At 40.5% G+C, this 24,469-nt stretch overlaps 1 protein-coding gene across 1 annotated transcript in view; it reads left to right on the top strand.

Annotated features, from left to right (window-relative positions):
* The first annotated feature begins 206 nt into the window (after positions 1 to 206).
* Positions 207 to 24,469, top strand: part of GALNT12 (polypeptide N-acetylgalactosaminyltransferase 12) — a 49,266-nt gene continuing 25,003 nt past the window's right edge. The window contains exons 1-5 of the mRNA XM_067291146.1: positions 207 to 650; positions 11,514 to 11,683; positions 12,352 to 12,541; positions 15,881 to 16,066; positions 18,395 to 18,512. Of these exons, the coding sequence (XP_067147247.1) occupies positions 277 to 650; positions 11,514 to 11,683; positions 12,352 to 12,541; positions 15,881 to 16,066; positions 18,395 to 18,512 (1,038 nt within the window). The 5' untranslated portion in view covers positions 207 to 276. The remainder of the gene's footprint in view (positions 651 to 11,513; positions 11,684 to 12,351; positions 12,542 to 15,880; positions 16,067 to 18,394; positions 18,513 to 24,469) is intronic.

Here is a 24,469-nt window from a genome sequence, read left to right as displayed (position 1 = left end):
GCTAGGAACTCGCTTCCTGCAGCCCGAAGCTCCTGCATCGCCCGCCCCAAGCCGCTGCCGGCAGGGTTGCACCGCCTGCCCCGCGGGCTGGCTGCCGGCGCGGCGCGGTGGGGCGGGCCGCCGGGAGGGAGGAGCCGGCGGCGGAGCAGGGCGCGCTTCCTGGAGGAGGGGGGGGCGGGTTGGCACTGGCTCAGTTGTGCGCCTTGTGCAGGTTTGGGAAAACTTTGCGAAGTTCGCCCGGGGCGTACTTCTCCGCGTCCGCAGCTGCCCGCGGGGATGGGCGGCCGCGTGGGGCGCGGCGTGTGCTGGGGCAAGCGGGGCCGCGGCCCCTGTGGCGGGGGCGCGCTGCTGGCGCTGGGGCTGCTGGCGGCCGTGGGCTTCCTGGCGTGGCGGCACGGCCCCCCGCCCCGCGCCGCCGCCCGCGCCGCCCCGCCGCCGCCCGCCGACGCGGCGTGGCTGCGGAGACCCGTGTACGAGAAGACCGCCCCGGAGCCGGGGGCGCTGGGCGAGCTGGGCCGCGCCGTGCGCCTGGAGCTGAGCCCAGCCGAGCTACGCCGCCAGGAGGAGAGCATCCGCCGCCACCAGATCAACATCTACCTGAGCGACCGCATCTCGCTGCACCGCCGTCTACCCGAGCGGTGGCACCCACTGTGAGTACCCCGGCGCCGCGCCGTTCCCACCTGCCGCCGCAAGTGCCCCGCTGCGCGCTCTGGCGCGGCCGGCCTGGACCCGCGGGAGCGGCGCCCGGCCGTCTGCCACCTTTAAGATCACCGCATTTGCTCACGGGGTCAAACCTGTGCCATTTCATCTGGCTTCTGCCCTTTAGAAGGGCAGAAAAGTAAACGCGTTGATGGTGGGTGTGTTTGTGTACCTGGGAGAGGCTGATTTCCTCCACTAGCACCACCACTATTTCAGCCTTTATAAATAGTGGCATCCTGCAGTGTTTCTCCTGCTGGTGTCTCCTGTATTGATCGCTGATTAGGGAGATTTAGGCAGCATACTTTTAAAATCACCTCCAGCTTTACAAATGTTATGCTTCCTAAACTTCAGCTTTGTGCTGTACTTGGAGTAAAACATCTGCCACACTGCATAAAGCAGATTGTTTTGACAGCAAGAGTATTCAGATACAGATTTACCAAGAGTGTGCTGCTTTCACATAATGTAGAAATGTCTCCAGAGGTACATAGCCACCTTCTAAACTGGGGCTTCACCTGTTTCTGGATAATCTGCTCCTGGGACAATTGACCAAGGATGCTGGCATCAGCAATTTTAAAATAAGGATTAGGTGCTATTGGATGAGATGGTTCTAGTTCAGGCAGACAGCAGTTCACTGGAGTCATCGTGGCTGTGGTGTGCAGCAGGTCTGAGTGTACGACCAGTTCTGGCCTAATACAAATACTCTGCTTTGTCCAGTCATTCCTCTCAGGATGGGCTGTACTGTTAACCAAACAGCCAGCTGGTGAGAAGAAAAATCTTAAACTAAGGGTAGAGTTGACCAATTACAGGTATATGTCTCCAGCCGAATGGGAGAGTGCCATGGCTACTATGAACTCCTCAAAGTCCTTCCCTCTGTTTCACTCGGGCTTAGCTTCAGCCAGTTGTTCATTTTACTGCAACAGGTTTGTATGGTAGCAAAGAACTGTGGAAAAAACAAGGCTCTGTCTCTGCCATATGTTCACTTCATTCCAGTTTGAGTTGTCCAGTAGTTCACCCAAGTGTATAGGTGCTGAATCTAAAACATGAATCCTATGGGAACTCTTAAAAATTTGCAGTGGAAGTGCAGGGTCTCTTCATAGTAAATTTAAACCTGACAATAGGCTTGTTTTTCTCAGTTAGCTTTTATTCTCCCCTTAGAAGCAGTCCATAGACCACAGGCTGAAAGAACTGTTCTTGTTGCATTTCTACAGAAAGAATTTAAATTATTTTATTGAATTCTTTGGACTCCTGCCATTTCTCTCAGACAGGATGTTGGAGGAAAAGGAAGATCATAGTCTGTGGAGCAGGGGATGTCATGGGGGAGGGGAAAAAGAAATTCTTGAGAAGAAATTAATATAGGTGGGCAGATGGATCTTGTTACAATAACACATCCTTTTCTGATTTGAATATCTGAATGTTTCAGCAAATGTTAAAATGACAAAATCTATCCAAACCAGAAGTATTGCAAAGCGTCGGTGACAGGGTAAATATAATCTCAGAGGTAACTGTGTCGTAAAATAGGTTTGCATTGTACTGCTTTAGTATCTGCTGATGCACTGAAGTGCTTCATGCCTTTCCACATAGTTAAATCTAAATTGTGGCAGAAACATACAGCATCTGTCCAGCTCACAGAGCAAGTGTAAAAAAGCTCCCCAAAGATACCTAGGTCAAAAAAACTACGGAAAAAGGTATCAACGAGCCTGTACTGATAGAAAATTTGTTGTTTGGGACTTCAGTGTAAGATTAGAGGCTGTATGTCAAGTCTAGGAAAAATACAATTTAGAGTCTTTATTCTAAGGTTGGTGACGCTTGACCATTCATGATTCCTCACACACATTAGGGAGAAAGGAGAGACTACAATGGTAGGAAACAAATAGTAACGGGAGGCTTCAACTCTCCCTGCAAATGATGCAAAAGTTAATTTTTTAGATGTGAGCCGTGAAGCCACTTTGGCACCTGAAGACTGGAAGGTGACAAATATATCAGGTTTTAAATGGAGAATCAGAGAACTAAGCCTCAGATCTGTTCCAGGCAAGCTGTTTAGAAACTGTAGTAAGGCACTGAATTAGTAATATATAGATAGATGTGGTCTACTGAGAAAGAGTCAATATGGCTTTTGTCAAGGATGTTATGTCTCACAAACCTGTTGGAGTTCTTTGAAGGAGATAACAAATATATGGATAAGGAAGATGTAGTGTGTTAGGATTTCCAAAGGCTTTTGATGAGCTCCCTAAGCAGCTGTGAAATAAGGTGGAAATTCCTTGCATTTTTAAATAACTGATTAAAAGCCAGGAAGTAGTTATTTTTTTACAGTGGAGGGCCACTGGTGAAGTTCCACAGAAATCTGTGTTGACCTAGTGCTGTTCCCATGGTATGACTTCCATAAAGAAATGACTGTAATTAATGGCTCTTCAGCCTGGAAGACACACAGGCCACCAAGGGGGTAATGTGGTCAAACCCTGTAAAATCATGAGAAGCATGGAGATGGTGAAGAGGGCTCAACTGTTTTCTCTCTTCTAAGAGGAATTCTGGGGAATCAAACTACTGCTTTGCATGTTCAAAACCAACATCAGGATCGGTTCTTCTTGTAAAGCGTAGTTAAGCTGTAGAAGTATTTGATGCAGGACTTTCTAAGGATTCAGAGTTTGTGTAGGCTTCAGGGAAACTGAATGGGTTAATGGAAGAGGAATCCTTTGACAGTGGCTAAATACAGGGTGAGGAACCACCCTGGGCTCAGGAAGTCCTTGAACTAAATATTGCTGAGAAAAGGGTTGAGTGCTGGGGGACTATCTGTACATCTTGCCCTGTTCTAATATGTCTTCCCAGGCAACCACTAGTAACCACTGGGGGCTTTTGATTAACTCTTGCTGAGGCACCACAATACCTGTTTGATGCATGAAGTGAATGGAACAAATTCCTTCCCTTCCTTCTTCCAAAAATCCACTTACTGTAAAGTATAAGGAAGTCCATCTACTATAAAACATCAAGGATTCATCAAATATTAACAGATGCTGTGCTTGGAGACAGCATACTAGACTATGGGATTTTGGTCTGATTCAGCATATTTTTCTCTGTGTGTGGAGATGAGGCTTGAAATTTTAGATCGCAGGAAAACAGGAGGAAAGGAAAAAGAGAGAAAGATAGTCAGCTTCCCAACCACCCTGAGGCCCCACTGCTGCTCTTAACCTCACACATTCATTAGTGACCTGCTTATGGATATAGGATGTTGCTTTATCAGAACCGATGACAAAAGATTTTCCCACTGCTACATGTTGTGCAACCTGGATCTGCTTATCAGGTCAGGAATGTGGCAATAATTTTTCACTAATAAAGCTAGAAGAAGGATATGGGAGTGTCTGCTGTTGTCTGGTAATAATGTGGGGGGAGAGAATAATAGTCTAACTGAGACTAATTCCCAAAATAATGTGTTGTTAATAATGTGTTCACTACATTTGACTATGAATTCCATATAGATGTCATTTACTTTATTATAACATTTTTTCAATTTCAGATGTTTCTCCTAGTAATATATTCTTAGAGATATAAATGTTCAGAAGTCCTTTAGTCCTTTTGTAAACACACAACCATGTTATTCCGAGAACTGATCCTGTTCCTGTTGAAATAGAGAGTTGGAGTATTTGATGACTTCTATGATTTCTTCAGACAGAATCACAGAATCACACAGAATGGTTGAGGTTGGAAGGGACCTCTGGAGATCATCTAAGTCCAACCCACCTGCTCAAGCAGGGTCACCTAGAGCACGTTGCACAGGATCTCATCCAGGCAGGTTTTGAATGTCTCCAGAGGAGACTCCACAACCTCTCTGGGCAATCTGTTCCAGTGCTCTGTCACCCTCACAGTAAAGAAGTTTTTCCTCATACAGTTACTCTTTCCTGCAACTGTCATGACTTCAAGTCAACGACTGGTGTAATATTGTGTTTCATCACAGACAGAAACTTCTTAGTATTAATCATGGCTAGAATTGTGTATCTCCATTACCGAACTGTAAGAAAAAAATCCTGCTTACAAGCATTGTACCTGCTTTTAGACTTTCTACCATTTTTTTGGGTGATGTTTCTCACAACAGGGATGCATTGTGCATTTATTTCAGGGGTAGTTTCTGTAAAATCACACTAGCCTTTTGGCCGTCTCTTGTTACATGAAGAACAAGGCAGAGACAGGCACCTTTATGCTCACTCAGTATTTTCATGCATTCATCATTTTATGCTCTCTTTCACAGTAGAAGCCTGAATCGGGCCTTAGGCCTCATTTCACTGCTCCCACTGCTCTTCACTGCTGGATTGGTTAGTCTTTTCTGTCTTTTCTGTCTTACTTTACCTAGCAAATGGTTTTGAGTAGCCATGAAAAACCTGAAAAAATTAGTGTGGGTCTGCATAGTAATTAGTAGCTGGAGAAGAAGTTTTAGAGGTTCTTTAATTCTATATCATTTTCTGGGTTTCGAAGTGAGATCTTGTTTAATTTTATATATGTATATATATATATATTTTTTTTTTAATATATATAATTTCTGTATCACCATCATCACTTATGCCTGTAGTATCATATTCTATTTTGGGATGTTGTCTTTGAGTTTAGAGCAATAATCTTGTGCTAACATCTTTTCAGGTTGTGAAAATTTTTTCCATCTGTTCCCTGGTTTGAATGGGATCCTCTTACAGCCTTCCTTGGTGCCATGTTTTGTTTTGTTTTTTTCCACATGGTAAACACAAAACTGTATAATATACTCATCTGGTCATATTTTGTTAGTAAATTCCCAGAATAGTCCTCTCAACAAGATTCTACTCCACCTTCTACTCCAAAAATCACAGTATCTCATTTTGGTGTGCAAACTGCCCCTGTAAGCTGTGTAAGGTTGTGACCTGATGTAATGTTACCACAAATGGCGCAGCAGCCTTGTGTTTCCTCTCCAGTACACTGAGACTGACTGCATCGATAAGCTCTGCTTTTATCTGTTATCTAAGCTAAATTAACTGAAGTGACTTTTTACCATCTGTACAGTAAATGCAAACTCTCTGGAGTGCTTTTCTGCTGAAGTTTGTATAAACTTGTCAGTGGGTTCTTCTCATGTAAATGCAAAACTGATTGCATTATCCATACCCACGGTGTAGTCTAATGTAGGCATTCCCATTTCTTGCATTTGTTCAGAGTCCAAAAGCTACATCCCTTTTCTATTTATGAGCAAATATTTTGCATAAAACACTGTTATATGCTTTTAATGTCTTCATAATGCTGTGGACGCTTTTTTTTTTTTTGCCTGTTTTCTAGTTTTTTGGGGGCCACCAATTAGTAGTAACTACATCAAGCATAACGCCTTTTATTCATGACTTTATTGTTAGTGCCAGATCTCTCTGCTGTTATAAACAGACTTTCGACCTGCAAAACAGTCTGTGTCTCGTTCCTTCCTCATAGAGTTAAGTGGAGGATTAAAACCTCTGCAGCACTTTTTTTTTTTTTTTTAAAGCAGCCTTGGATTTTTTGGCAGTACAGACTGCAGCAATGCTTCCACAATGGCTTTGATGCTTTGAGGATATTTTACCATTTTTGATATGCTGTTTCCTGTCTCCTGTAAAAATGTCTTTTTTTTCATTATTACACATTGTTTAACCCTCAGACATTCTTCAGAAGAGCTTATATCCGTGAAATAGACTGTTTTCTGACATTATTTTTTAAGGACTTGTAGAGAGCCTCAGCTTCCTCTGACCTTTAAAGATGAATGTTTAGTTTTGGTTGGTTTCATTTTTAACCTGATGCAATTCCCAAATCCCTGCTAATAAAGCATAAATTATGATTTATTTTCTTTTCCTTTTTTTTTTAAACAGTGCTTTTACCATACACAATCATCTCTAAGAACCACGTGCATCCACACCCTGCTACTGGTAATGGTTACAATAATTTTCTTCAGCTATTGTATTACTTTGCAAAGTATTTTTCTTGTCCTGGCTCAAGCTACTTCCTTCAAAAAAAAAAAACTGTGTGTAGATATATTGAATCATAAGGTTCTATAGAAGACATTGAGCAAATGATACCCTTTTTTCAAATTAGTAAAATAAAAAAAAAATGCTGTTCAGCAGTTACAGCACCTTGCTGTTCTCTGCCATGTTAATCAGATGAGGACCCACCTTGCATAAACCTCAGCACCTGTTTCTGTAATGTGTGGCTATGTGTGGGATAGGTAGGTGTGCAAAACCTGGCATGGTCTTTGCGTTCCATGGTCAGATAAGTCTTTTTTTATGCAGTATGTACTGACAGTTATTTCAAGTTACTTTCGTGTGAGCAAATATAAATGGTTAGCATAAAAAGTTGGGTGGTGTTTGGAGGAGATGAGCATAATCTGCTTTATCATGTTCTTTAATTTCATTGAAAATGTCTGATTTATGTATCCTGGATTTTGATGTAATAGGGCTCTGTAGCTTTTGGCTCACAACTGGATTTTATCCATAGATTGCTCTTTCTGAGGGAGAAGTGAGGAATGGCTGTTCAACTAGCAAATTCAGCGCAGGGTGTGCAGCCTCAATAACTGCATTTTGGCTCAGGAACCAGTGTTGTGCCTCGTGTCACATTGCTGTGGTTGCTGCTGGACCAGGACCATGGATCCAGCCACTCCCTGGGAAGTTTTGGGGGCAGTCTCGGCTGCCTTTTCCCTGGCTGCAGCTCTGCCGTGCACAAGGACTCTGCTTGTGCATTTTGTACTGTGGCTGCAAGACCAGGAGCAGTGAGAGAGCAGTGGCTGAGAAGGTATTCCCCATCACTTAGCGTTACCCACTTCAGTGCTTTTCAGTGAAATCCAAGTCCTTAGAACTTATGTATAACTTGTATTTATATATAAACTAAGATTTATAAATATAAGGAAGTAAAGTCAAGTTCCTGTAGCTGAAGAAGAAAATGATAGCAGTGAAGGAATGTATCAGACTTGAAATGACAGTGCTTTGTCATTTATTTTGCATGCTTGGAAATGTCACAGTGACTGGCAGCCCTTCAAAACTGGATCTCATTTTCTTATGTCTACATTACATTTTTGTGAGGCATTGAATCTAGTTATCATAACTATCAAAGATGGTGTATCAGAGAACCAAGACTAGGAACCAAGAGTAGCTATGTTCCTTTCACTTTCTCCATGGAACAGTGAAGTGTCTGGTGTCTTATAGACAAGGGAGGTGTGAGCCTGCCGAGGTCTATTTGCCTATCCTACATAAATGTCTTTAAGAGGATGAGGTGGATCTCCGTCTAGATTTGCCTTTATGAACATAGAGAGTCTTGATGATTAGCTGAAAGTGGATACCTAGCTTTTAGGGGCTAATGTGGGATGCAGTTAGTCTTGTCCTGCCCTAAGCTAATCCCCTGTCCTGCGAAAGGGCAGTGTTAGGCATCTTGAAGGTGACATTAAAGAGCACCTTAGTCAGAAACTTAAAGTAGCTTACAACATAGACAGTATACATATACATTCTCAGTATCGGTAAAACTTATTTTTAGATTACTATTACCAGTTTATATCTTCCCTGTCATTTTAATGACATGTTGTAACTGTTATGCGTTTGTTTTTCTGAACAATCCAGAGTATGAGTGAAAAGATTCACCTAGTAGAAGCTCGGATACTTGGGTGACACAGGGAGAATAAAAATACATCTGGATGTCTGCAAAGGTGAATACAGAATATATGTTTTGCTAAGATACTGCTATTGTACATGGAAGTTGGGAAATGAAAAAGCTGAGTTATGACCACTACTCTTTAAGTTAGGTTTCATACTTGTAGTATTTTTTTTTAAGCTTGTATTTCTTGTTAAATGTGGATCCTTAGTGTTCATACGTATGTCTTTATTATTAAACTACAGCACTTCCTCTTAAATTAGCACTACTACAAAAGAGATTTGTTACCTTTTATAAATTTTCTTAGGCTATTACTTTCCCAAGGTTTAAATGCTTTAGGTTTGTAACATGGGATTATTTTTTTAAGATTGAGCAAAACTCTCTGAAATTTCTTTCAATACAAAAAGGTGAGGAAAAATATGTCTTAATTTTAGCAACAGTATTTGAGACTTGCTGACAGTTATGATTTTGCAGTAATCTAGTAAAGAATATGTGTCTTGGAAATAATTTCCAAGATGAACATGCAAATCTTCATATTATCAGAATAGCTTTATTTTATTTTTTTTTAAATAAAGGTTTCAAAATTTTTAGTTCGTGTGTACATGACAATTAGTTTTTCCAAAAGGTAAGCATGATGTATTATATAAGTTTATGTTTGTGCTCTGTTTTTTTATATGTAAAGTGAGAGGTATTTTCTTTGTGAGGTAAATAGCAAGCCTTGGTAATCTGACGGAAAATGCAGGTTAGATACGAGCAGGCTCCAAGGGTATCAAGTATAATTCAGTGCCCAAACGTATGTGCCAGACAGCAGTCTTGGCCGTGGTGAGTCAATTCTCTTCATTTACATGCTGCACTCCACCACTGAGCTAATGCATAGCTGCACTTGATAAAATGCCTTTTTTTAGTTTTGGCCTCTTTCTTAACTTAAGAAATCTAGGAAATACATACTCTGGTATGTTCCAGAAGAGGCAGACCTTCTTCTACAATGTAAGTAATGCTCAGTGAAGGAGGCAGTAGTGCACAGTGAATCAGCAGCAGGGCGGGGATTGCCTCACTCTGTGCCAAATTGCATTTCCTATCTCCAGCATGTAAATTTTGGGCAAATCCATTGAAATCTTTAATCTATAATTAGGTTTATAAGCCTCTTTAGACCTTTTGGATTTCCTCTCCCTTTTTAAATAATGGAATATGACATTATTACTCTGAATCTTTTTGATGTATTTTCCAGAGAAGGCTTTCCTGGAAGTTTTCTCCTATTAAATTATTCCTTTTTCCCTTCAGTTTCCTAAAATACGGAGGTAAGAATCCTGTTTCCTTCAAGAAATGAACTGAAAATACCTGTACAAGTGACAGCGATATATAAGAATAATGTTATCTTGGCAGTATTGAGCATAATTTTTTAATAGATTAAAATAAATAAGTATTCCTAACAGCTGAATTCATCCAATGGGTTTTCCTGTGTTGCTCTGTTTAAAAAATACTAATTAAAATGTCACTGCTTTTTCATGTGTTAATGCATGAACATTTGGCAAAATAAATCACTTCCGTCACTTCCCATTGGTCTGAGGCAGTTCCTTGTGTAAATGCCATGATTTGCCTCAGGATGTGTCAAAGCCTGGAGGGATGGGCATTTTTGTACTTCATGGTATAAGTGTGTGTCTATATTTGTGTGTGTGTGTATACATACATACATACACATGTACATATATGTATGTATACACATCATATACAATGTATGTCATTGTGTAACATTCATTTCATGTTTGAGAGGAACATTTTTATGTTTGCTCTCTGCCCAAATACCATTTTTTTTCTCATTGGTTCCTCATTTTAAGGTATTTATTACAAAAGTACTCTAATTCTTTTTTTTTCTCATATGAATTCTTATTTTAGGAATATTCTTTATTCAAATTCGGACTTCATTTTTCTTGTCACGTATCTTAAGAAATGTTGCCTAATTGTTTAAGAAATCTAAGAGGTCTTTTTTATTACTAATACAGCAGCATTAAATGGTCAATAAATACATACTCAATATGCAACAGGTAACCAATATATTTTATTTTAAAGTCATTTTCTGGGTGTTCTAAGGAATTTCTTTGCTCATAAATTGAACTGACAGAATTTGCTATCACATATGCTCTTCTGGTCAACTTCTGGTTTCCCTCTTCAGCTCCAGGTAGTGTAGATTTTGGAGGACTTACTGCTATTCTCTTTTCATAGGAGGGATGTCTTACCTGCTTTGGTACCTGCTCTTATCTAGCAATATACGGAAACTAATGTTTATCCTTCTGCCTCTTAAGCACTGGTATCTTCCAGGCAGTAAGCTGGAGGCATAAGAAATCTCTAAAACATTTCTGTTGGTGCGTAACAGAACTGCTAATATAGACTGCTTTAAGAAAAGGGGGGGGGGGAGGTAATAAATAGTATAATTATTTTAAAATTGTTTTAGATTGGGAGAGTCTTTAATTCACAGTGTATGCTTTTGGCTTGTCTGGAAGTTTCTTGGCATCCTTATGTTCATTTAGGGAACTGCATATATATTTTTTTAGGAAATACATTCTGGAGTTTAATCCAAAGGTTTACAAACCTGCTGGCTCTCCTCAGAGCCAAAACTGTGTATTTTTAAGACTGTCTGTGTTTTTGTGGATTTCACTATTCTATTTGGCATTTCTGTGGTCTTTCCCAAATTATGCTTTGTTGTACATATTCCTTAGTTCTGTTACTGTTTTTTAATCTTTATATGTTGCTGTTTCTTCACAGTTATATTTTTACTGCCTAGCACTTCTATCTTATTTTCCAAAACACAAGTTAGCAGTAGTTCACGCTACTGTTTTTACCCTGTTTAGTTTTTTTATTTCTCCATTTTTTGCCTTTCTTTGATCTGTAAGGCATATTTTGTCCATTATTTGTTCCTCTACTTGGAGTAATTTTCTGCAGAGATTGCACATAAACCAGCCCAGGATACCTCCTGTCTTTCTTCTTTTTAGATGTTTCTGAAGGTTGCAGAATTTTAGTTATAATGTTGCCGAGGCATGTGAACTTTTGGAATGCTTTGCATGACCTTTCCATGTACACACAGTTCCTTTAAGATCCTTTACATATGCTTGTTTACAAGTAGTAAGTAGCCATATGAACTCTTCATTTGAGAATAGTTTTCTGAAAATTTACAAATGGTTTTGCACTTGTGCTAAGTATAGTCCCTTAACTTACAGGTGCAGAGAGAAGAAGTATGATTATTACAGCTTGCCGAAAACCTCTGTTGTGATAGCTTTTTATAATGAGGCTTGGTCAACACTGCTACGAACTGTTCATAGTGTTCTTGAGACATCTCCAGATATACTTTTGGAAGAGGTTGTCCTTGTGGATGATTACAGTGACAAAGGTAGGAATAATAATTCTAAATAATGGAGGGTTTTGTCAGCCACAGGAGGAAAAGATACACTGTTATGGTCGTGCACCCTACAATTTTACAGCATAGGCATCTAATTGGAAATAGACTTTTCTGTAGCATGCCAGTGAAAATTAGAAGTTTTGGTTTTGGCTTAGTTTAGAATGGGTAAGCATGCTGGCTGTGTTGCAACATGAGTGCTTGCATATATAGATAATTATAGTCTGGTCAAAGCATTTCAGCTTTCCTAATTTGAGCAAGTTCTGACTGTTCCAAGGTTGCACTGGTGTCAAATATAATAAGGCACTACCTGGTTATCTATTTTCATTTGAATTATGAGACACAAGATGATACTAGCATCTTCCACCACACGTGAATTGTGTTAAGAATTAAACTTTTATGTAACACTTTTAACAATTTGGAAATGGGTTATAGAAACAAACATGAAACATTTGATTTCTTAAAAGTAAACATGAATTTTGTCCATCCACATTCTGTGCTTTTTCCTTGTCCTTTTCTATAGACAGTATAGCAGAATCAGCATTCAAAATACCGGTATCTGTAAGGCACTGCTTTAAGTAATACGCTAATGAACAAAGAGCATTCTGTAGTATGACATAAACCAGTTCGTTACAGAACTATATATATTTTTTTTGTTACAGAACATTTAAAGGAGACTTTGGAGAACTATGTGGCTGGCTTGCGCAAGGTGCGCCTTATCCGTGCGAATAAGAGAGAAGGACTGGTTAGAGCACGGCTGCTGGGGGCTTCAGTAGCAAAAGGGGACATCCTGACTTTCCTTGATTGCCACTGTGAATGCCACGAAGGCTGGCTCGAACCACTTCTGGAAAGGTAAAGTTTTTCTGTGCTGTTTTTCTGTTCTGTAGCAGAGGGAAAAAAGACTGTTTGGCACAGTTCTGTGTTCTGCAGTGGAAAAGACACTCTTCACTTACCAAAGGTCACCGGTGGGTGGTCTCTGAGGCAGTGTGAGTGTTTTCTCCTGGCAGTGGAAGAGTGAGTGGAAGTGTGAAAAAGCAGGAGGTGGATTTCTGTTTTCTTCCATAGTACAAGAGTCTGAGGACTAGGCTACTCTTCAAAGAAGTGAAAAATTGTTTTCAGGAAGGGAAGTCCTCCCCCAGCTTTGAAACTACCTTGGGAAAGGTGGCTGCTCTGTCAGCCTGTGAAGTGGATGAAACGAAGGTCTGGAAAGATGAGGGCCCTGAAAAATCTGCTATTGCGGGGCAGCATAGACAGAAGCAGATGGGAAGTGAAGTCAATAAACTCTGTCTTCCAAGTTTTCAGCTAATCCATCTTTCCAAAATGGTTCTGATACAAAGCATCATGGGACAGACAGGAATTAACATTATGTCTACGCTGACTATTACTTGTGCACTATCTGTCCTGGGATACTTTAATTTATAGCTATGTAGTTTTTCATCTATCCCATAGAACTATTGGGCAAGTTAGAAAACTTCCATTAATAAAAAAGTACAGGATAGTAGATCGCCATTAAAGCTCCAGATATTTATGATCTTTTTGCAGCCTCACCCATGCTCAGTTTACAGAAGGGAAAGTTCATGTGTGATTGGTGACTGCACAACAGGGGCACCCCGCTGCAGCATCCTGTCGCTCCTGCATGCCTACGCAAGGCTGCATTGCTTTGGCACTTGTGCTGGCACTTTACATCTAAACCCTCTCTGAGGCTAGGAGCAGGTGGTTACAGTGTCTGAGTCAGACCTCAGAAACATTGCATATAGAAAACCAGTGCTCTTTAAAACATAATAAAAAATTCCTCAGGATTAATGGTTTGATTCATATCATGTAAAGTTTCCCACCAACTCTTGTGGACTTCAGAGAAAGTCTAGAAAAAAACGATGTGTACAAATTGTGGGAGATATTGCCAAGAGCACATACCATAACAAGGAGTGTGAATCTTCCTGATTCTTAATGGAACTTGTGCTCTCAAATTCCTGATGTACATTTGAAAATTTGTCTGGAATAATTATTTTCTTCTTACGATTGTCATATTTAATTTGTTTCCAAAATTTCACATCAGGTATATTTCAGGTAATTGTGGATTAACTGTGAACAATATTGATAGTGCAAAGAAAGGGAGTAAAAATCAAAGAATAAACATGTTTTTAATGCTTGTCTTCTGAAGAAACAACAAATAACTGTGGAGAAAATTCTGTAATTTCTTCAGTTTTTGCAAACCACTAGATGGCAGTCTTAACGAAGAGTTTGGATAATTTGTATTGAATTGCCTTCTGTAATGAATTATTCAGGAAATCTCTTGGAATTTGTGACCTTCTTTTTCTTGATACAGATGTACATCTCTAATGGCATGTTTGCATGGCATAGCTCAGATGCATCGAAGCAATCGAATGTAATGTTTGTAATGCAAGCACAGTCATGTTCATAAACTGTCTATGCTTTGTGCCATCTAGTTAAATCTTAGCTTACAGAAAAAGGGATGACTTTTCACTTACCTGATTTCTTTTGTAAATTAAATTGTATGTCAGATACTTTTTTTTTTACTCTTTTTCCTTTGTAGAAACAACAAAGCATTTTTATGTTTGACTGAGGAATTTTTTCCTTTGTGTGTATCATTATCATTGCTTTGTATATAAGCATTGTGCAGGTGAGACCAGAGATAGCAATATTTTTATAAGCCCTCCTGTGCACGTTGCCAAACCAGATTTCAGTAGGAGAAAACAGCTGTGTCCCTCTGATAGTTCTTCTTTGTGTTGTCCTGTTTCCCCTGTGGCAAAAAAAAGGGACTATTTCGTACCTGAGCCAGTCTTCCTGAGCTCGGACGATGTAGCTTTGGGACCACCTCTGTTCTCTACTGCATTTACCACTACAAGCTGCTGTAATTTCTGTGAGTTTAGCTTAACTGTTTCAGAGCCCCTTGTTCAGCCTGCACATTTTAAACCTAATAATCCTGTGAGTGACTAATCCCCCTTGAATGATAGATGCATCAGACCTCTTCCTTGTTTGGCAATAGTACATGCGTATTTTTTCTGCTTGTTTAGAATATGCAGATCAGAAGATGCAGGGCTAAAACAAGTTCCAGCATCTTAAAGTCAGACAAGCCACTTAGGTCTCTCCTGCTAGCTCAGTGACAAAGACTAGTGTAAAGAAGATTACTGGTGATTTACGGGAGAGAAGCCTGATGTTGTGTTTGTGTGCCTTGAGTTTGATCTCTCCTGGTATTGAGAACCTTTCCAGAACCTGAGGCAAAGGCAAAGGATCCCACAGACTTTTGCAAGTGCAAATGCAGAAATGCTTTTGTAGAGGAATCCAGAAACCCCTGCATGGTATTGAGAAATGGGAAAAAGGTGTTTATCTCCTTACAGAAGTAGACATCAGCTGTGATGTATTCTTAGTACTGATCAAGATCTTAGTACTGATAATTGTCTTTAGATCAGCCTCGCTGCTATATACATGTCCTTCCCCAGCGCTATCTTGTTTGTCCTTTTTATGTCCCATGGTATCAGAGTTTCTTAAGGCCTCCTTCATGTATATTCATGTATGTTTGACTATCAGAGATTTAATTCCCATGTGGGAACTATATATGATTTTTTTGGTTTAAGTTCATGGTATCTTTCCGAATTACTGTTGTAGTGTTCAGTGTAACTTTTTGGAGATGATTGCATTTGTAAGAACAACCATGACCTTAAGGCCCATAGAGTCTAGCTGCCTTCTTCATCCTGGCAGAGTGATACAGTCGTACTGAAACATGCCGCAGTTTCACCTCTGAGGAGATCCTGGAATTCCACTTAAATCAGTGTCCACATCTCTTCTCTCTTAATATCTGTAAGGCAGCCACCTGTACAAAGCAAGACAGAACTTTTTGCTCAGAATGTTGTGCTTGATACAGCCAAGCAAGATGCTGAAGGAGGGAATGTGTTGTCTGAAGACATCTGGCCTGCCTCCCTCCCAGTGTCCCAGAAGAATGCTGCTTGCCAGATGCCTACATTTGGATCCATCCTGATGCAGCCTCCTGATGCACCCTCCACGAAAATTTGCTGGCTGTTCTTGTAGCCATCCTTTCCTTGTGTTGCAGCAGGAGTTGAAAAGGAGCAAAAGTTTATGTTTGTGTTTGTAAGGATTCCCTGTTCTTGTCGCTTCGTGTTTTTGAGAGGTGGTTCTAATAGAAGTCACTTTTTTCTTTTACAAACCAATTAGAATCGGAGAGGAGGAGACAGCTGTCGTCTGCCCTGTAATCGATGTTATTGACTGGAATACATTTGAGTACTTGGGAAACTCTGGGGAGCCACAGATTGGCGGATTTGACTGGAGACTTGTCTTCACTTGGCATGTAACCCCTGAAAGAGAGCAAAAACGAAGGAAGTCTAAGACTGATGTGATCAGGTGAATTTTTATGCATCTCATTTTTAAACTGTGAATGTTGTAGGTGCTTTTGACTTCAATTGGAAATTGCAGGTGCTGAAAAATATTCAATAAATGAGTGCTTATAACTTACATTGAAATTACGTATTTTGTTTAGTACCCCTTTTTCAGAGTAGCTCCTGGTCACCATGTTACTGGAAGAAAATTTGCTATAAAAGCTGAAAATCCTGTGTGGTCTTTACTGTGAAATCCTTATTCCATAAGTAACCACTTGACTTCTACAGCACAAATTTCTATGGATGATTATTAGCATGAGGAAAACTGTAACTGATCAACTAATATTGAAGGATGATCTTTGTGCAAAGCAATGAAGCCCACATTGTATAAAAAGTGTCATGATCAACAATGAAAAAGAGAAAAAATCATAAACCAATAAGACGGAAGAAGTAATTTTGAAAGCTTTATCTGGGCTGTAGCCATCGTGGTGGTTCCTTGCTTTATTTTCAAAAGTAAACCAGTTTGGCCAGTTCTTCGTTTGGGATGAAGTGATACAGCTCTGCCCACCCCAGTTTCTCTTGGGAGCTCATGGAGATGTCTTCATAGTGGGTTTTAATTTTGTTTTATTGTAAGACAAGATATAATCAGTAGGTATTATTTGTCAGCCCATAATGTATTTTTAGGAGAGGTAAAGTGAGTCTACAAACAATGCATCTGGAAAATGGACACTGTAGATAAGATCCTGGGAGCTGAGGGTCTACTTCACTGTTAACTTGGAAGCTGCTGTAGTTCAGCAATGCGTTCTCTGAAATGAAGCAGCTGTTGGTATTTTTAACATCACCATTTTATTAGTCCTTGCCTTTATTTATAATTCGTCATCTTAAAGCCTAAAACAAATACAGAATGGTTCATTTTCCTCAGTCTTTTCTAGGTCACTTAGCATGGTAATATCCAGGATTTCACAAATATTAATGAATTTATCCTCAACTGAGAGAAGGTAATATGTTTTCTAATGGGAAAAGTGAGGCAGTAATTTAGTGCTTCTCAGGATATGTTAGTCTACATCCTCAAAAATTTTAGAAATAGATTACAAAATTTTTTTTTAAAGCCTCTAACTTAAACATAGTGCTTTTCTTCTCCTCCATAAGAAGGAATTGACTTTGGACTGCCAAGGAGAAAATGCTAAGAGATAAGGCTGCAAGGTGAACTGAGGACCGTGAGCTTGGCAAGTTTTATGGTTATCTGGGGAAAGCAGCAGTGCTCAGTGGAGAGTGATACAGCTGACAGCTGTGCTTGGGAAGAGTGAGATGGAAGAGCTTGACTGTTCATGAAGTTTTTTCTTCTCTGTCTCACCTCATCTCTTCCCATACTTTGAAACAACATGTGGCAGTGCAAGACAGAGTTGCTTCAAAGAGATCACTATTAAAATTATTTTGGACAGATTAAGAATAACTGGTCATGACACTTAACACTTAGTAGTTTTCATTAGCAAAATTCATAAAGTGTCAGATGAATTTAGTTCCATCCAGCATTATATCCTTGGCACTTTAAAGAGGGTAGTTTTCCAAGACTGCAAACAATTAGGAGCAAAACTGAACAAATTCTATTTTGTATATCCATGCACACACTACCCTGCTGAAAGTCTATCCCTTAACTGTGCTGGCAATTTTGGGCCTTGTGATCTTTCAAAATGCCTGTTTGATGTGGTTCAGATTTTCACCTCTGATTTTCTTCAAATCTGGTCAACAATTAAAACAAAAATACAGATGGATGGGCAGATTTTCTTAAAAAGAAAAACTCTCTTTATGGACCATATTTACTGAATTCAGCTCAGTTGATGTCTGAGAGTTTTTTCCAACTGATGTTAGTAGGATCAGGAATGTTGTTATTAATCACTAAAGCACAAACGTGTTTACTTACTACTTAAGTAAAATGTATAAGGAAACTGCGAATACAATTTCAGAGCTGACTAAAATAACTCTGCCACAAAAAAGCATATGTTCTGTTACTTGAAGGTAAAAGGCTAGTGTCTTCATTTATTGCCAGTCACAAAGACACTGTAATTGCACAAAATTAGCTTAATACAATACTTAACTTCTCTGATTTCTTTGTTATTTTAATACATTCTGGAGCTCTTGTCTGATACAGTTTTGTTACTACAAAATTAAATTAAATGGCCAAAAAATACAATACTTAACTGATTAGTGGCTGACTGTTTCTTTGTATCCAGAAAAGGACTGAGAAAATGGTAAATGAAATAGGTCATTTTTTTGATCTATTACATTGTTTCTTTAGTTCATGTGTATATTTTTGGCTTTTTATTTAATTCAGAATTACTTTTCTCTTTTATAGGTCTCCAACCATGGCAGGCGGATTGTTTGCTGTGAGCAAGAACTATTTTGATTATCTAGGTTCATATGACACAGGAATGGAAGTGTGGGGCGGGGAAAATCTGGAATTCTCATTTAGGGTAAGTGGCTCCCTTGAAAACACTTTCTTTTTCCTGAGAATAAAAAGAAAATTCCTATTTGTTTCTTCATCTCCTTTTAATTAATGAAATAGCTTTACTATAAGCAAGTATAAAGGAGAGAATATTCATGGAGATGTGTATATGAATCTCTTCATTGCCTTTACACTTTAATATGTCTGTGTTTACCTTCAAAATAGCCCTTTTTAAAACTTTTTTTTGACTGTGTCTTTGTTGTGAATGCCAGTAAAAAATGTAGAACAGTGGTGTGATGTTTGTTTTTGAAGTTTACATTTTTTGACTTGGAGGGGATAGTTGGAAAGAAATGTTTATAATTCTGCTAATATAACTCTGGAACTCTTATAGCAGTTGACAGAGTGAAAAGAAGGAAGGTAATAGAAGTTATCAGTGGGGTAGAACAAGCCAACCTGTACTACTTTAAGGTTTTTTTCTGTCAGGAGAGGTTTGTATAAAAATTAAAAAAGGTGGTGGAAAAACCTCCAGGAACTGTGAAGTAGTACCCAACTGCAAGGTGAGCCTAGGCTCAGATGTGAAACAGGTAGATAGTTGTGCTGGAATGAAAAGGATTTATGGTAGAGGAGGAGAGAGAAGATATGAGACAACTCAGACTGATAAGCAAAAAGGTCTTGTCCTCAACTCTGCTGTTACCGGTGCTGCTGCTTATTCCTGCTGAACACTATCTGCTTATGGTCTGTCCCGTGTCACCCTTAGCTTGCCGAAGGAATCTGGTGGTGGTTCGAAGATACCCTGTAGTGCCATTTTTGGCTTGCAGGGAGTTCATAACTTAGTATCCTGATTTTCCCTTTTTCTGCTTGTCATCAGATGTGTTTTATGGTCGTATTTGCATTTTTGTGTCAGTGGGTTGTGGGAGGGGAGAGTTGGTGGTTTTGTTTTGTTTTTTACCAGGTGACAGCAGAATTCAAGGATAAGTAGTATTTTGCTATTACAAAACCAGTCTCTTGAAGAAGGCAGCCTCAGCAGACTGCCTCACTTCAGATGTGTGGCAGTTGACCGGGGAAGCTTGGAGTCCCCGTTGCTTCTCGTCCTGCCTCCTGCTCTCTGCAGGGCAGAAAGGCTAGCAAGGAGGGCACAAGAATAAGGAAGGAAAAGGAGCAGGGAGGATAATCACCACAGACAAAAAAGCAATGTTGTTTCTTGCTCAAGGGACAATTCTGAGCTGTGATAGCTCTTTGATCTGATGTTGTGACTCCCTTCTCACGTAGCAGAAAATTCGTCTGGCCCATAAGTCCAAGCACACTGCCCACTTGTCGCAACCAGTGAATTCAGCTGGCCTCGGCTGCAGCTCCCAAGCAACTCACCCACCTTTGCCAGGTCTGCAAGTCTGAAGCAGAAGTCTCCCAGCTGGCTCCAGTTCTGGTGTAGTGTGCTTTCATATGCATGTTCCTACGGTCTCCTCCTTTCCACTGTCAGGGTTTTGTTTCCTTTTTCTGGTTCTTTGGGATAATTGCTCAGTCACAGTGTCAGGAGCTACGAAATAACTCTCAATGGAAATGATTTTTATGCCTCCTTTTGTGAGGCTTCTCATGGAGCCACAGTCCGTGATGGAGGGTTTGTACTTGAGGCCCCAATGACATGGTCATGCTTGTCACTGCTTGTGAAGAGGCAGTCTTTCCTACTCGTGGGTGCGGTGTGGGGGACCTTCATCAGTCACAGTCCAAATGAAGGTTAACCTAGAGAAGTTGAGTTTTGCAGAGGAGATTGTGCAGCATGAACCATAGTGCTAGTACAGCTGGCTGGGGAACACTGAGACGTGCTGGGTCTGAAGGAGAGCATCTCTGCTCAGTCCTTCTCTGTGCGTCTCAGGATAGGGAGGGCCTGGTCTTTAGTTTCAGCTCACCACTAAAGTTCTCCTTGGCACCCAAGGCGAATGCCTGGATCCCATGTGTTGACAGAGAGGAAAGCCCTTTTTCTCTGCTTCCGTGTTGTTGCTCACACCAAGCAACTCAGCGGCAGAATCCAGCCCCAGTGTACCTCTGGCTAGTGAAAACTGTTTTTTCACTTACTAAGGGAATTGGAAGGGATGATGGGGATGAGGTAGGGATGTGCTTTTGGGAACCAGTGGCAGTGTCCATGCCCTGAGTTCTGCGCCTGTTATTTCCTCAGCTATGATACAGCATACAGCTAAGCAGAGGCTGGAGACTGTGAGCTTAGCAACAAGCTCCACCAGAGAGCAAGACACCACCTTCCATGTCCATGTGGTGCAACAGTTGGATGTGGGCTGAACAAGACAGGCTCCGGCAGGCACTTGTTTGCGGCTGCTGTTGTACACCCAGACAGACCAGGAGTTTGCAAGGTGGACTTGACACTGCTTTTGAAACTATCACCATATTCTCTGCCTCACAGCAGATTTTCACCTCTCCCAAAGCAACAAACTTGGAAATAACAACTACAGCTGGCAGAACTGGACGGTAGAAGATTTACTTCGGCTTGGTGAAACGTCTGCAGTCTCCACTGTGATCTGGCTGCCATAGATTTGATAACACCCAAATGCTTGCCCACTAACCAGCGCAGAGTCGGGGGCAGTAAGGCTCCAGATGGCAGTCTTTTTCTCCTCTGAGATTAGAGGTGATGCTCTGGTGCTGGGAGGCCAGCAGCAGCTCCTGCTATAAAGCCTCAGAGGTGACCCTCTTTCCATGCAGTTCTTCACTCCTCATGTGTCACACTTTGTGGGGAGGCCAAGGCTTGCTGGTAGGGCAAGCCCAAACCCCCGCTGTGTGACAGGGACTGGCCCTGCTCTGTCTGTTGTTGCTTTAGACCTGAGCCATCATTGCTGTTGACCTCTGTCAGGCTTTGGCAGCAGTCTCCTTTTTGATGTTACTGGTTCACAGAACCAGGTCTTTGACCCCCGGTAATGCAGAACTGTGAACGAGCTGTGGCTTTGCCACTTCAGCGCTGAGAAAGAAGGTAGTCTTCCCGTGGGCTTGAGAAAGCATCAAAGGCTGCTTGAGCACAAGGAGAAGTGGAAAGAGGCAAGCAGCAGAGAATATCCTGGGGTGCTGGCAGAGCACGTGGCCATAGCAGGTACCCAGCAGGAGGAGAGGCCCGCAGGGGGGCACCAGCCTGATGGCACAGGGCAGGTCTTCAGTGGCTACAGGTGTGCCGGCTGTTGCGCCCGGGCTGAGGACGGGGGAATGTGGCTTGCAGGGAGAGCAGAGGGGCACTTCAATGAGAAGTGCATGGGCCTGTGCGATGTGTTCAGGGCCAGCTGCCTGCAAATGGCAGCGGGAATGAGCTTTTGCATTGGGGGGAGAAAGTTTTGCGTGCTGGCCTGTGCAATGGCAGCTGATCTAAGGGCCAGCAAATATACCAGGGCACAGTAATTTTACTCGTGCAGACATAGCTAGCAGGGTCTGGGCACTTGGAGCCAAATGGTCCGTGGCACACTTTCAACCCCTTGTATTTATGCCTCCTGTGGTGAGATTTCTTGTGGAAGGGAGCAGAAGGCAAGGATGTTGTTTTACTGTACTTCTTGCTGCCTGTAGCGCTGCAGAAGGTCAAGAGGGATAAATCATTGTTAATTCTGTTGTCTCTGTGGTTTCTAGACTGCCAGACCTGAAAATTAGGAGTAGGGATACTTGAAACTCACTGTGAATTAATTCATTGCTCTTCTTGTCTCTGAAAACATTACCCTTCCAGTGATATGAAAAGACTTGTTCTCAGGCCTCCACTTTCTTGTACTTTGATTACTCTAAACTGGAGAAATTCTCTGTGGTTTTAAAAGGTACAACAAGGACAAAGCTCTGGCTAAATGCGTTATGACTGAGAGAAACTGAATGCAGCATCAGGTCAATGTGCCTTGATTTGGGATTTGTTTAGAAAAAAATTCACTTCGTGGATAACGAGCATTGAAACGCCTCTTTTAAGGGTTGCAAAACGATGCCCTTTCATCTTCTGCCTGCTGTCTGTCAAGGGAGGGTAACCCACTTGCCGCTTTTTTCCCCCCTCTCTGCTGTGGGTCCTGCTAGTGGCACTGTAATGTAAGTTTGTTCCTGGGGATTGCTGCTTGATACCTCTGCTGTCTGTCCTTTACCTCACCATCACAGCAGGAGAGAAAATACCCATATTCAAAGAGACAGAATTACTTACTGAAAATTCCTTTCTTCTATTTGAAATTTCCTTGTCCACACTCCTGGATGATGCACCTCTAACTGCTTGGGGTTTTTCATTTTCTTTTTTTTTTATTGTTTCTTCCTGTCTGGATCTGGAAATTTCTCCTGCAGTCAGAATACTCTGGATGGGATTTATGTAACCGAGGGCACATGTTTTTGAGCACCTTTCCTCTCTGCTTCCCAGCAGATGGTGCTCAAGCACTATCCTTGGTGCACAGGTGCAAAATGGGGAAAATGAGAGTACAACAGAAAGAATTGCCAAAAAAAAAAAAAAAGTGTTTTCCCCAGCCAGTCTTTGTTTGCTGCAGTTCAGGAGTTAGCACCCTTTTGCCTTTTGGAGTTTACTAAAATATTAGTTTGGAGGCTGTAGAGCTTATATAGGAAATTTAGTTTCTTGACAAAAGGCTTGCTTTTCTTGTTTACCTTTCACTGACCTATCAATTAAGTCAATTGTTCAAAGATTCTTGCAGGTGCAGGGTTTCCAAGTGGAGCATTATGCTCTTATTATAGCTTTTTATAATGCAAGCATCTGTCTCTGAAAAAATGAAAAATATTCGCAGTCTACATACATCCCTTTATTTTTATTTTTGCCTTCACCTTGAATAAAGTCACCTTGTTTTTTTGTACTCAAGAAAAAAAATACGCTTTTATAATGACAAGCTTTGAGCTAGCCAGACCTAGTAAAGAAGCATACTTGCCTGCACGTGAGCATGCAAAATCTAAATGAAATCTAATGTGCTGTTACAGGACCTGGAATTAGTTTGAGGGGAGAACCTTCCCCAGGGTTAGTTATTTAGCATTTCATAATCAGTTTGGGTTTCTGTGTTGCACTTTTTGCTTTATTTTAGTTACTCATTTGAATGTGATTTTTATATAGAAGTCAAAATATGTTTTCCATGTTAAATAAACTAAATCTATTGAGGAATTATTTAGCTAAAAATTATTATTTTTTGTAATAGTAAGGGAAGAGAACTTTAAACTGTGTTTTAATGAAGGAAGTAGAATATAATGAGCACTGGTTAGCAGCTTTCAATTATTTTTTAGAGCTATTCAGAATTTTAACTATTGAACGTTCAGCAGTTGAGGAATTTGTTTTTTGCAGCAGTTTAACAGAGATCTTGGTCAGTCTGTTTTACTCCAGTTAACTGGGACTTTATCACAGAAGAATGGAAGAATGTGCTTCTTGCTCGACTACATTTGCACCTCAGTGGTCTTTATGGTCTAGTCCTCATATCTTCTTGTTAAAAGCAGATTGATTAAAGCAGTAATGATCACTTAAAAAAAGCTTTTATGTGATAGAAGAAATATGAAAATTGATAGACCTTAATATATTTTAATAGAGCTCAATATTTACTGACAAATCTTGCCTGATAAATTTCAATTTTAAAAAATATAATCTTGTGTATAGAAATAATGACATAAGAAAGCTATTATTCTGAAACAAATCTCAGTGAGGGAGATCTTAAAGCGAAATTGGATAAGTGGTTTCATAACAGCTTTCAATTTGGCAGTAGTGTAATTTACATTTGAAAACATAGCTAATCATTTAAAACAACAGTATAGAACTGTGAATTTAGAGAAAGAATTAATAATGATTCCTTTAATCATTCTTCTATTCAAAAGAAAAAATATGCTGTTTCTTCAGAAGAGAAAAAGAACAGAGAAACCTACTGTGAAAACCAGAAAACTTAAAATTTTAAATCAAAGAAATGAAGATTATCCAGTGTTCCCTGTAGTTGAGTAATGAATTACCTACTCCTTTAAGAAAGCTAGTTGTTTTAAAAGTAAACATATGTATTAGAGTGCAAT

Source organism: Apteryx mantelli, chromosome 2, assembly GCF_036417845.1.
Source record: "Apteryx mantelli isolate bAptMan1 chromosome 2, bAptMan1.hap1, whole genome shotgun sequence".
Taxonomy (NCBI): Eukaryota; Metazoa; Chordata; class Aves; order Apterygiformes; family Apterygidae; genus Apteryx; species Apteryx mantelli.
Note: the sequence above shows the minus strand (reverse complement) of the source record. Positions and strands in the feature narration are given on the sequence as shown.